The sequence below is a fragment of the Sander vitreus genome, chromosome 4, assembly GCF_031162955.1.
Source record: "Sander vitreus isolate 19-12246 chromosome 4, sanVit1, whole genome shotgun sequence".
In the NCBI taxonomy this organism is placed as follows: domain Eukaryota; kingdom Metazoa; phylum Chordata; class Actinopteri; order Perciformes; family Percidae; genus Sander; species Sander vitreus.
Window position 1 is genome coordinate 25,976,034 of NC_135858.1, and position 14,649 is coordinate 25,990,682.

The 14,649-nt window shown below is 40.6% G+C and overlaps 1 protein-coding gene across 2 annotated transcripts in view; it reads right to left on the bottom strand.

Annotated features, from left to right (window-relative positions):
- Positions 1-9,450: 9,450 nt before the first annotated feature.
- Positions 9,451-14,649, bottom strand: part of LOC144517220 (plasma membrane calcium-transporting ATPase 1-like) — a 103,507-nt gene continuing 98,308 nt past the window's right edge. For both annotated transcript variants that reach the window (XM_078249183.1, XM_078249185.1), the window contains exon 21: positions 9,451-12,888. In XM_078249183.1, the coding sequence (XP_078105309.1) occupies positions 12,643-12,888 (246 nt within the window). In that variant the 3' untranslated portion in view covers positions 9,451-12,642. The remainder of the gene's footprint in view (positions 12,889-14,649) is intronic.

Below are 14,649 nucleotides of genomic sequence, written 5' to 3' on the forward strand. Positions count from 1 at the left end.
ACTCTTAGCAAACAAGCGATTGCGCCTGCTTTAGAAAGTTAACTAGTTGCAAGTTTGCGGTAAAATGCAGTTGGGTTGTCGAGGTCAAAACACTATATAGCAACTGTGAATCAAATAAACGTATAATAAATAATGTTATCTCATTTTTTACTCTGACACCCCCTCCCCCTGCCACAAATTGCTTTCGAATCTGTGGGAAACACTGGACATGCACAATAAAAAATAAAAAACTTGCCTTCTGCTTTTTTGTTTTGCTTTTCTCTCCATTGTACGGAACTCGTACCGAACCATGATGTCTGAACCGAGGTATGAACCGAACCGTGACTTCTGTATACCGTTCCACCCCTACTCCGGTGTAAAGCAGCTGATATCAACATGGTGGCAGTGTTGCACTGAGCATCTGAGTGCTAATGAGAAAGAGGAAGTCTTGTTTAATGGAGCTGCTGATTCACAGTAGAAGGAAAGGAGACTAAAAATACATAGTCAAAGGTGTTCCCTAGAGATGGAAGTGTTCATTACAGCCACAATATTTTAAGAGACGTACCAGTAATGGAGCTAAAGATGTACAGGTTATCCTGATAACGGCTCTAAAGGAAAGGTCACAGGCTCATTAAAACGTGATCTGACTGTCCCCAGCTCTCTTTGAATCATCTTTACAGTTCAGGAAGATTTTCTGTTTCTGATCAGGTACAAACTTTTCAACCTGTGAAGACCTTTAGCGTGGTCAGAAAGAGAAAATGCACAGACCTGTGTCAGAAGGGAAGTGTAACCACAGCGACAAGGACATAATCCCTCACTGGCTTCCCACCCACCAACCCTCAACTAAATTCAACGGTCAAATTTCACTTTTTCTAATGTTACTGATTGGGGATTACCATCAGCTGTGGGATGTATATATACAGTATGTATATATATCAGGCTGTTCTCATTCACTGTTCGTACTTACGAAAAGTAATGCACTATTTAATTCCTATACAACCCATGTAATTATGAGCTAGGACGTGAAGGGCTGCCTCAAGGAGGAAGTCAGGTGACATATAATATAAAGAGCGACTAAATCTGCATACCCAGGAGACCGCTGTTTTTGTCCCGTGTAAAACCAAAAGGCAATGTTGACTTATTTAAACTTACTTTTGTTATGTAACTTGCGTACCTATTTGAACCCAAACCACGGTCTTTTCCTAAACCTAACCAAGTCGTTCTTTTGCCTAAACAGGTTCTGCACTGCAGGGGCTTGTGCAGGCGCACTGATCGCTTGTGTTGCTGGAAATTCATAGGATAACACATAGATTATTTTTTGGGCTTTTCCGCCTTTAATTGATGGGACAGCTAGGTGAGAAAGGTAAGAGAGGGGCGGGAAGACATGCAGGAAATTGTCTCAGGTCGGACTCAAACCCTGGACCTCTGCGTCGAGGCATAAACCTCAAAGTATATGTGTGCCTGCTCTACCCACTGACCCAACCCGGCCACAACACACAATTTTTTGTTAGATATCATACAAATCGTTAGAAATATATGTAGGGATCCGTAGGGAGTTAGGTTGGGAACCGTAGAGTCGCCGGTTCAAATCCCCGTACAGACCAAAGGAAGGATTGTGAACTGGTTGCTGGAGTGGTCGAAACATGGGTGTATAATAATATCTGGAGCTTATGTGTGCGTTCTCCTTAATATATGACCAGCACCTCTTCTTCAGCGTGCATTCACCAGACAACTCTTGCACATTGTGCATGTACATTGTTACATTCAAGCCATTGCCAAATGAGTTGCTACAAATCTAATTAAGCCTATCAGCTCCACAAAGCTCTCTCTGTATTTCTCAGTATGGCTAGTTCCTAGCAACTGCGTGGAGGAGGGGTGGTGTGGGGTGCACAATCACTGAAGGTTTGTATCATGTGGATGCTCCGACAGTGTTGTTGTCATTACTTAGAATTCCTCATGGGGGAGACAGAAACTATGCACTTTATCTTTAAAAAGCTTTCCAAATTACTTAAAGGGGTGATATAATGATTATATAGGGTATTTCACACTGTTCCTTAAGGTCTCCTAATAGGGTATGTAACATTGGTTGGGCTGAAAATTGCTCAATGCTATTTTATGGGTCCTTAACTACCCTGTGAATATGGCCCTATTTGTAACAAGAGCTTTTCTTCCAAATATGGTATGCTCATGAATATTTAGATGAGCTGCGCACTGATAATTGACTAATTGGTTTGAGCGAACCACATAGAAACACATTGGAGACGAGACAGCAGGTCTCATATTTCAGACACTGCAAAGTTATACATTGTTTGTCTGCTATTTCGTACAATTCACTTCTGAGATTTTTTCATGCGAGAAATCAGCTATATAAAGCTCAAATATGGGCCGTTTTACGAAAATTGATGGCTAATTGCAAATTTGGTAAGACGTGTCGGACTTTAGGAGCTCCACACAGTCTGACGAGAAAACAGCAACCTCCATACCCAGTGAAAGTCACCGTTTCTCGGTTACTGGACTACCGGCTCGGAGCGGAGCTGGCTGGCTGCCAGCTGCCGGCATAACTAGAGCATATTTACAGTTTGAATTTCGTCACACCACTTATATAACATATACCCCAAGGTCTTATAAAGCCAACAATGGTGTCCGATTGCAATTTAATGCATTTTTGTGAACATTAGGGATTTCGTTAGCTGCTACTGTCCCTTCAATCCTGTGTGTACAGATCGCGGCTAGTTAGCTTCTTTTTCTTTGTCGTTCTATGACAAGGTAAAATCGATTTTGCATTCTATCACCCCTTTAAAAGCATTTTAATAATAAATGATTCTAATAATTACACAGAGCTCATACACAAATAGTTACTTTGGGAGTCAGGGTACCTTTAATAAGACCAATAAAACAATGGGGATATTACCAAATAAACCTGTTCAAGTAAATAAAATTAGAGCATCAGATCATTTAAAGTGATATTTTGCTGATTTAAATCAGATGGATTAAAATTGGCAAAGTATCCCTAAAAAAAGAGGTTCTTATCAAGGATAAATCTAGTTTTATTCTGTATTTTTCTTGAGCTGGGCCGGATGGATGAAAATGGATGGATGGATATTCATATGTTATTGATACATCATGCCATCCACATGTACAGCCTAGCTGTACATGTGGATGGCTACCATAGTGGCTATCATAGTTTTGAATATATAGTTTCTTTTGTATAAATAGGCCGATTCATCTTTGCCAAGAATATGTTGGATTCATGTTAATGTATATCTTCAGACATATTTTAATTAAAAAAACGTTCCGATAAATAAACAATAATTTGGCTGCCCCCCTGCAGTAACTCTGAGGACCCCCTAGGGGTCCCGGACACCCTGTTGAAGATCTATGCTTTGTGTAGGAATTTCTCCCATCTAGCATTGAGGTCATATATGTCAATCAACTCTCTCGCACCACGCAGTTCAAAGTGCGCATTACAGCTACGGTAGCCTTCACGCTTCAAAAAGCCGGTCTCTTGCTCTATTTAATATCTTTTTTCTTTTTCTCGGCGAAGAAGAAGACTCCTGTTCCTGAAATTTGGATTTTGAATGCGTGTGGTCCTCCATGTTTCCTTCTTCAAACTTGCCGGGGCCGGGAAGCTACGATACCCATTAGCCGCATTAGCAGCACCTGTGAGTTTATCATGTGACAGCGAAAACGTGAAAGGCGGAGCAGTATGTCCTGTATGTCCCTTACCGGCTAACGTATTTCAAGATGGTGCATGAATATGGAGCGTCTACCCCAGTTCATGCAAATGCAAATGTAAAATTTCAAGCCAAAAGGAATACTTGGAATTGATGGTGGTGGTAAATATTCATGAAAAAGGACAAGTTTGTGAACGGACAACACAGATTTTGATAATAAACAACTAAACACATTACACAATGGACCTTTAAAGACAAGACGTCTAAAAATCTTTAAACCGTTGTTCTTGACTAAAGCAATATTAATAATAATTCATGGTGTTGAGATCCTTCCTCTCCCAGTAGAATCCATTCATTCAGAAGAAAAGTAAATAGTAAATAAAAAAGAAATCTGTATGAAAACAATCTTAAATAAAAAAAAAATCACAAATTGACACTGATTTATTTCAAATTCCAATGGCTTTATTTTATGTATATATATATTTGTATATATTTATATATATTTATATATTATATATTATGTCACAACTTTTACTCAGTTGCTTGATTATCATCTTTTTGTTCAGCTTAAGTTCAAACGACATGACACTAAGACCAAGGCATTCCACATGATCATATCTTACAAAAGAGTAAAGAAAACAACATGAGTGTGTGTGCACCTGTCACACACACACACACACACACACACACACATACACACACATACATCAATGTACAGGTACAGTGGTTCTGTTTGTAGAAAGAACTGAAAAATAAAAAGCCGATAAAGAGACGAGAGACGGGCAGACAGAGTGAGAGTGCGAGGGAGAGAAAGTGAGAAACCAGATGAATCAATTGGAGCTGAACTGGAGGATTCTGTTGCATAGATTGAAGCAAACAGGAGGAGGGTGTTTGATCGAAACAGACTGGATGTGACACACACACACACGGAAGCACAGGAAGTTTTATTTTGACTAACAAACAACAAATCACTGCTGAGGCTCAGAATCTGCCAGACAGGATGACTGAAGACAGCAAGGTGGAGTCCTCTCTTCACTTAAACAAGAGTCTACAGTCATGTGCCAGTGCTTTGAGCTAAATGCTAACATGCTGATGTTTAGCAGGCTCACTGTCACAGTTTAGCCTGTTACAGTAACATGCTACGATTAGCTAACTAGCACTAGACACGAAGTACAGCTGAGGCTGACGGGAATGTCAGTTTTACAGGTATTTGTTTGAAAAATGAAGACTTTGGCCTGATGATGGCACTATATTCAGAATGAGAGGATCACTTTAGTTATTCTAATTAATTATTAGGGGGAATGAATGTTTTTGGCAATTTTCATGACAATACATCTAATAGTTGTTGAAGCATTTCACTCAAAACGACTGATGTGAACTTCATGGTGATGTTAGAGGAAAAGTCATCAAGGAATAACAAAGTCATAAGGATTCACCCTCTGGGGAACATTAATGTTTGTGCAAAATGTTATAGCAATCTACTAAATAGTTGAGGATATTTCAGCATGGACCAAAGAAATCACTGGACTGCTTTTAGGTAAAAAAACTGACCTCGCCAGAAGGCTTTGAAATTTTAGACCTCCATGTTAGGGAATAATCTATACAGAAAATATATACAGTAAATGAACCGGTAACTGAATAAAGTAGCATAAATCCAAAAAATTAAAGAACAAGACTTTATTTTCGGTTGCATTTGAGAGCGATTTGGATTCATGACCTCTCTGTCCTGAATCCTGGCTGCCAGATTTGCCAAAACTACCATCTCAACACACTCAGTGAACTTTAACATGACCACAAAGTCCAACATTCATTCCCACATTGATGCAAAACAGCTGTCAACACTGCTGCCATGACGGCCATTTCTACAGCCAGATAAAAACCAAAAAGTCAATAAAGACACATTTTTATACGGATTTCAAATTTGAGGAGAAATGTTCAGTTGCGTTATGGTGAAGTCAGAAGTTTGTTTCTAACAGGTAAACTGACTTGATAACTGAAGTGAGTCTGAGCAGATGTATGAAAACATACACTCTGGTAGATTAGCACTCACTATTCTCTGAATCCCGTTGCCTTTGTTCTCTCTCCTTTCCAGTCCGATTTTCAGATCATTTTTCATCTCTGTTTTTCCAGTACACATAGATAGGACAAGGCCATGTTTAGCCTAGCTTAGCACAAAGACTGAAAGCAGAGGGAAACTGCTAGTCTACCTCCATCAAAAGAGAGAAAATTAAATCGAATCCTAAAACTCCTGTTTGATTTACATTGTTGTATGTCGTTTATTGTTCAGGTGAAGGAATAGAAATCTAAAGAGGAGATGTTGTGGCTTTAGCACTTTTTCTGGTGTCTTGTGTTTATGCTGTTCTAGAGTTTAACACCACGATGAGAATAAAATCCAGAGCAGTGAATGATCAGATTCAAATGGAAATCCAGAGTTTTAACTATCAGACTGACAGTGATGTGAATTAGAGCCTGATCAATACCGATGTCACATGTGTCTGAACACATGAATAAACAAACGATAAACAAAAACGATCAACAACAACAAAAAAATATTTTATAAGGATCCCTTACATTTGGTTATTAAAGAAGTTGAACGCGTGGGATATTTTACTGGAGCTAAACCTTTAAGACAATATAGATGCTGATTAATTTTCTGTTGATCGATTAATCAGCCACTGTTTTGATAATTTATTAATGTCAAACGTTCTTTGATTTCTGCTTCTCAAATTTGATACTTTTCTTTGTCACATATGAAGTTGATCTGAATATCTTTGGGGTTTGGACCCATGGGCGCATTTTTCCACTGATTTATACAAAACGATATATTGATCGATCGATCCAAAAAAAAAAAAAAAAGAATCCTCAGCAGATGAATCAATATTAAAAATAACCATTAGTTTCAGCCATACATAACTCGTCAGGTGGACACATTACTAAATGACCATTTCTGTACCAACATTTCTTATCAGCAGACTTTGATATTGATACATATACGGATTAATCTGTGACATATACAATCAGCCCACATATCGGTCGGGCTCTAACAAGGACACACACATTTTTACAGGTGAGCGACAAACTCCATTATCCTCGTTTTTTTCTCCACAACCTGGACCAGTAGAGAGAAGCAGATGATAATGGATCATGGAGATCAATGGATCGGTGATCGGTGAGATGATAAAGCCTACCTGAATGTTTCAGGTTAACTGTCATCATCTCCCTCCTCCTCCTCTCACTGCACAGATGGCTGGATGATGGGTTCAGGAGAATCTGTGTATTTCAGTGTGTGTGTGTGTGTGTGTGTGTTGGGACAGTAGGATGAGAAGGGGAAAGGTGGATGAGCAGACAGATCTGTTCCAAGTTATTTTTTTTTCTGTATAAATGAGACGATGTTAACAAAAATAAGAATCTTCATCTTTCATCAATCCATCCATCAGAAGTCACACAGTTGTAATTTCCTCAGTGTGTTTCATTTTACAGTGCAAATACGCGTGTGTGCGTGCGTGCGTGTGTGTGCGTGTGTGCGTGTGTGCGTGTGTGCGTGCGTGTGTTTGGGGCGTGTATTTGAGATTCATTTGGTAAAAACAAGTCAACATTTTGGGATGTTTCATTCCATACTAAAACATGCAGAACACAGAACACTGAACACATATACTTAAGTTAGTTTTTTTTAAACTCTTTTCGCACGGAGTGGCTTTAGGCTACACGGAACACGACAGAACCAATCGCACCAGGTTGGACATATTGCTTTAAACCACCAAGTTTTGTATATATGTCATGCATGCCACATTGATGATATTATGTTTATACAAAAATAACACCAACGCCTATTACTGTGTATCATAGTAATTACAGAAAACAAATCTTTTTCAGTCTTTTTTGCAATGAAGTTCAACTGAGAAACCATATACATATATTTATCTATGTATATTTATCTATGTGTGTATATTTATGTGTGTATATATATATATATATATATATATATATATATATATATATATATATATATATATATATATACATACATACATACACACACACACACACACACACACACATATTGAGTGGTTATGACTTTTCCAACTGTGAAATTCCAGTTAGTTTGAACCATTTTTTTGATTTGTGAATGTTGAAGTGAAGGTTCTCCAAAGAATACCTTAAAATCCGACAACAGGAAGCTGTTCTGGTAAAAGGCGGTGCTCTGAAGAGGAAGCAGTCAAAATGCAACAATGACTGGATAAGAAGTGAGTTCCTTTTCCATATAGAAGTCCTATTGGAAAACTGAGATCTTCTGAACTCCACGTCTCTGATGGTGGGGCTGTACTGTGCACCTGGCATGAGATGTGAGGGCAACCAGTCCAACAGACGACTGCCACAGCCACAGAAAGGCTACGGCAGGAGCAGAGGGCCAGTCCTATCCAGGCGGGAGGGAGGGAGGCAGGGAGGAGGGGGGGGTCATGTGACTGCAAACTTTCTAAAAACAAACTTGCACAAAAGAAAAAAATGAAAAGAGAAAACGACTTTGGCCGAACATCCTTAAAGCTTTGCCGGGTGATGATTGGCTGATTGCCCCCTCTCCCATTTCCTGTCACCGACACAGACAGCAGGTACACTTCATTTACTTATATGACAATATTTACATTGTACTGGCTGCAGGAGCACAGGTGTTCTGTCAGATTCAGCAGAACAAAAACAAAGAGGAAAAGCGCCATCGTTGGGAATGGTGCGTCTCATTTATAGCCGACGGACACACGGCAGGAAGAAGAAGTGATGTCACGAGCGCTTTAATAGTCTTGCTCTCTTCCCGGGAAATGTTTCTGAAGTTGGTAGTTGTATTAAATGGCAATGACATCTACAGCTGCAGCTGTGCACCGTCACAGGCTCCCCACCCCCCTTTAATGTGCGGATTTCATGACCAAAACAAAAATTTGGCATCCCCTCGTTTTTTGGCTAAGTTAACCTGAGGTCCAGGGCCGCCCAAGCCTAGTCATGATTAGACAGCCCCCCCACCCCAGTACACAAAGAAGCACAGCAGCAGTTAAGTACAATTTATAACAATTAAATCAGTGAAAGAAAAATTTTAAATTAACGAAAATTGTTTGGCACAGAGTTGTTGTGGGATGTGCAAATATCAAAATTCAAATTATAAAAAATACACCATTTTGTAAAGTCAACCCGCAAAGCCTTTACAGCTGCTGGTCACAGTAATTATTTGTATCTTTAAATACTGGGATTATGAAAAATAAATTAACAGACGAACTCAAAGAGAGTTCACATTTTGTTTGTTGGCCCATGTTGGCGGAGGTCTTCTTAGGTCCCATTGGTTTCCAGCAAGACCCAAGTCGAGCTGGGTTCATATTATATAACTACGTTTAATTGGGGTGTGTAGGGTCCTGCTGTTTTGCCCGAGGTGTCAGAGCAATTTGGACTGGGTCTCTTTAAAGATTTATGCAAGTTAGGTTTGGGTAGCTTTTGTTTTTCATGGGTCCACTTTAAAGACCTCAAGGCTAGGGGTTCAAAGCAACTCATTGGTTTGTTTTATGATTGGGACCGGCCTCTGCTTTGGTCCTCAGGTTACTTTCTCAAGTTTTGGTCCGTCTGAGAGGGTCAGAGCTTGTTTTGGACGTAATAGGCCATGCCCCGTTCAAAGGAGGCGGAGCCTGAAGCGGAACACAGCTGTGATCCTCTTTAAAGTTGTCAGCTCCGACACCAGTTAGTTGGAAAACAGCATCAGTCAACTCATTCAAAGATATCAATCGTAGTATCTTCAAAGTACAGAAACAAAGAAACCCAGAGGTTGGATAAATAATTATACACTCCCATTTAATGTTTGATACAGTTAGCTGTATTCACCTTGTATTGGCTGAACTCTAGTTAGATAACTGCGAAATCACATAGCGTGTAGTGTGTCACAACATCTTGAATAAAGTGAATATACTCATGTAAAAGGGGGCTGATGAGAATAGATTGTTGAGATTCCAATTGAACAGCCGACAGGAAGTAAACAAGTCACTGCAGGTTTCTGAGCCCTAACGTCAGGTTACCAAGACGACACACGTGGCATAAATATTTAGAGAGCTGTAAAAAGACAGAGTCCACGTCAGATTCATCTCATTCATGTACTGCACTGTCACCAAACTCTTCAGCCTATACATACATATTCATATATCTCCAAAATATTAAAAAGTACTTAATATAAAAATACAGAAGAATTGTAAAAAATGAGCAAAACATTGAATTTTATATGAAAACCATGCAAGAAAGATTCCCCATTTAGTTAAATAGTAACTCTAAGATTCAGGAAAGCAAGGGAATGAAAGGGAAGTGGTGGGATGAGAGAAGCGCAGGCGAACTGCCACCCACTTGCTTTTCATGTAAACATTGTAGAGGTCCTTTAAACATGGTTCGGCAGTGACGACTGAAGATTTTCTCTTTGCTTTTTGGTCATGTTTGGAGAAAAGGGCCAGGGGTTGGAGGGGGAGGGGGGTTAGGGGTGAAACAAGTCCAAAGGAAACCTCGATAACAATGAGATAAAAAAAAAAACCCAATACAGACAACCTATAAAATATGGCTCTGAGTTACATAGAAAAAGCTCATCAGAGGGGAGAGGAAGAACCTAGTCATGACAAAAAAGTTGGAAATATGGCAGTAGTAGCACATTACGTCAATAACGTGTCCTAGTTCGTAGATAGGTTGATGGCTGCTAGTCAGATTAAGGGGGGGGATTACACGCATCGCTGCTTCTGATTGGAAGATGATTCCTTCTTCTTTTATGACAGTAATCTGAGGACAACGGCAGGCAGGAAGTACTGAGCAGCAGCAGGGATACAGTGCATTTTAGTTTACAGGCTGACTGGTGACATCATCAGTCTCCCATAAACCTCAGCGTGTGTCACTGACAGCTGATTATTTTCTGTTCATAAATATCTGACAAACGAGGGGACCAAAAACATCAGAACTGGTAATAAGATTTGTCTTCAACACAGAGAGAGACGGTCCAGGCCCTGTTTAGAGTTCCATCAACTTCCTGTCTGCTGTAACTGAATTTCCTGCACTGTGACCTAAAACAGACTCATCGATACTGGAGTCATGTCGATCTATCAGTCGATCTACGTACATTCAAACTCTCATCTGAGCTCTGGCTGAAAGGAGTCAGTGGAGGTGGTTTAACGTCTGATCAGGACGCCTCCCTGTGGGCATTAACTCAACATGTCCAACTGGGGGAAAGCCCCTTGCAGATCCAGAACACACTGCAGGGACTACACTTCCCATCTGGTCTGGGAACACCTCGGGATACACGAGGAAACGCTTCAAGATGTGTCTGGCGAGAAGACAAGATAAGCTGGGGCTACCTTTTTTAGTCTGGTGCCACAATACCCAGATCTTAATAAGCATCGGAAAATAGGATCATTTTAAGGATTTTTTTCTTTTCTTTTGAAGGGACAAAGGGATGAATACTTGTCATCCTGTGGCAGTAGTGTTCAGCTTGGAGTCCAAACCCTGAAAGATGGGAGCTAAATGTTTCCAGATAGCTGTAAGGGTCCACGTGACATTAACTTTGGCATCTGTGGCACAGTGGGGCAGTGTTTAGCGGGGGTCGCCTCACAGTGTCACGGTCACAGGTTGTCATTTTTGATTAATTGCAGTACTTCAAGAGGGCGGGTCTTCTCTAATATGAGCCTGTCAGGGGGAAGGAGGAAGGTGATAAGAACGCAAGAAAAGTTGGCAATTGAGACCGTGACTTACAATGAATGAAATCACTCATCTGTGAAATATTCTGCTTTAGTTTCGGTCTATTTGTTCGCCTAAATGAACGGAAACCAACGGGTCTTTATGGGTAAATCATGTTCGCAAGAACAACATTTAGGACCATGTGGAGTACACGCATATTATTGAGACACCCCTGCTGTGGAGTATGTCAAGACTTTCATAGTATTGATGAGTCTGTTTTTTTGTGCTGTTGTGGTAACGGGAAGTTCAGTCATAAAGACAGGAAGTGAATGAAGCGCTGAACAGGTGCTGCTGCAGACTAACACACATATAGTCGTCTAAACAGAATCCCAAATACTCATTCCTAAGTTATCATGCGACTCAACACGAATGAAACATAACATGCATCCTACTAGAGCTGGAAACCTAAATCACACTCCCATTTCCTATCGACACTGTGGACGTACTGAAGGGGGGGGGGCAGAGAGAACCAGAACCCTGACTGGATGAGATGAGGTCAGACCCTCACTGAGCAGAGAGTGAGTCCTCTCTGGACGCCGCCACGTTGGATATTTTTGGGTAGTAAGCATTCTGTCCTTCAACAAGCAACACAGCTGATAAAAGAAAAAGCAACCCATACAGACACCAAAAAGGGAAGAACATATTTTTAACAGTTGAACCTTTAAGACTGGTGTGTCACACTCACAAGACATTCTCAGGAGTTTGAATGAACTATCGATTAACAATCGTTAGAGGTTTTTCAAAACAAACAAACAAAACTAAATTACATTTTTGCATTTGCCTAAAAAAATCTTCTGATCACCAAACCCGGCTGTTAGCTGTGTAGAGGAGCGGAAAGCGTATGTACATGAGAATCACTGCACTCTCTGAAAAGTTCTGTGCCATTTTTTGAGCGGGAATGAAGCGAGTACAGAACACGACATGCTGCTGCGAGTCCCGCAAAGATCGAACCCAACATAGTTTAAAAGCTTTTCAAAAGGACCATCAAGTAAAAAATATACATGAATGGGCAGGCCTTCACCCTCTACTGAGACATGTGTGTGGTGGTGGTGGAGGGACAAACTTACAGGCAGGACGACGCCACAGTCAGTATGAAATACACAACGTGGCAGGAATGACTCAGAGGGGTGAATACGATGTGAAGCATGTGTGTGTGCAGAATGAGGGGATGCAGAGTGACTTCCCTCCTCAGCGCGACAGCTCAGTTGATGGGATGACAGATGATGCTGATAAAGAGGAGGGAGGAGGGAGGAGGAGCTCAGATGGATGACTTGCAGCTGTGGGGGAAGGCGCTGGGCGGCTCTCCTCCTCCCCCGGCCCCAGAGGAGGCGCTGGGGAGGAGGTCGATCTCGTCTCCTGTCTCCTCGATGGTGGGAATGCGAGCCTCCTCCTCGGACTGGGGGACGAACTCAGGATGGGCCATGAAGCTGTGGATGGAGCTACGGGATTCTGGGCTCTCCAGCCCCGCGTACAGGGAGCTACGGAACGCGTTCACCACCTTAATCTGAAACAAAGAAAGAAGAGAAATGTCAAAGAACGAGCACATCCACAGCTAGAGACGGTTATGAAAGCGTGATGTCACACAAGCAGCAGAGGCTGATGGGACACATGGTGGTCGTGTGTCTGAATCTGGGTAGGGATGTGCAAAACCACAAAACACAACGTGAAACACAAGTCGGCTGGATGGGAGAACTAAAACCAAAATTTTACATGACATCAACACAAAAAAAAAAAACGGTCGACATGATGTTGGAGGCAGTTGGGTGCAGGAAGACAAACGGAGATGAAAAAAACCACCAACAGACGGCTAAATGTGGAGGGCCATCAAACCACAACAGCTGAAAATCGCACGCACGCAACACACACACACACATCCATACACACCCACACCCACCTTTTGATTTTTTTGTTTGGCCCTTGTCCCATCCACCAACATGGAGGGGGCGGGGCTTATTAAATACACTGCAGCCAGCCACCAGGGACGATCAAGATATTTTGGCTTCAGTTATACGTACAGTCTACTGTATGCCCTACCCTACGCATAGGTAGTATACCGCAATACTTTTTTTGGTTCAGACCAAAATGAGTATCAAAATTCAAAAGTTTGATTCATCATCTTGCTGACTTAATTTCTGATTTACCTGTATTCTATTGAAAAGAAGCAAAAACGCTCATATTTTTATAATATATATATATATATATATATATATATATATATATATATATATATATATACACACTATATATATATATATATATATATATATATATATATACACACACACATATATATATATATATATATATATATATATATATATATATATATATATATATATATACACACACATACAGTGTTGGGGAGTAACGGAATACATGTACCGGCGTTACATATTCAGAATACAAATTATGAGTAACTGTATTCTGTTACAGTTACAATTTAAATAGTTGGTATTTAGAATACATTTACATTGTTGAAATCAATAGATTACATGACGATACTTCTCTGTTTCACGGGTTTATTCACTCTCGCAACTCCATGCATTTCCCAGAAGCCCCAATATGAAAACGAAAAAATTTGCCATTTGCGTGATCACTGATAGAGGTAAAGATGGAGCCGAAACCGGCACAACAGAGCAAAGAAAGAGAAGGGAGAACGAAATATAACTGCACTGCAGTGAAACTTCTGCTTGCCAGCAACCAACCTCCTTTCAGCGTCCAAATTACTCCACCTCCAACCTGAAGAAGCATCTTAAAGCAAGTTATTTTTAGCCAAGGGTAGTCGTCTGCTGTAGTTTTACTGGTCCCCTTGCCATTTTATAGTTGACGTGCGACTTTACATTCTCCTACATGCTGATTTACTATCCCCAGAGCCGTTGAAAGCCTAGCCCCGTTTGACATGTTAGCTAACGTTAGCTAAAATTAGCTCATGGTAGCTTAGACTGTGGTTAGATTTTTGTAGTTTGCAGTTCGGGACTACAAATCCAAAAATCTATCTGCTTGTTTAGGTACACATTCAGCCAGTTGGAACAGAAGAACACACCAGAATAGGCCTGTTTAGTAAGCTGTATGTGATGGCCGCATTCCTACTTATAAAAATAATATATATATATATATATATCACACAGTATTACACATATTAATTAAAATTAGTTGCATTAACAAATATGTATAGCCTACATATCAAAAGCCAATCGACATGCTTTGACTTTTGAGGCCCCTGGGGCTCTGAGGCTGCTTTGGCAACAAGTTTTTCAACCTTGAG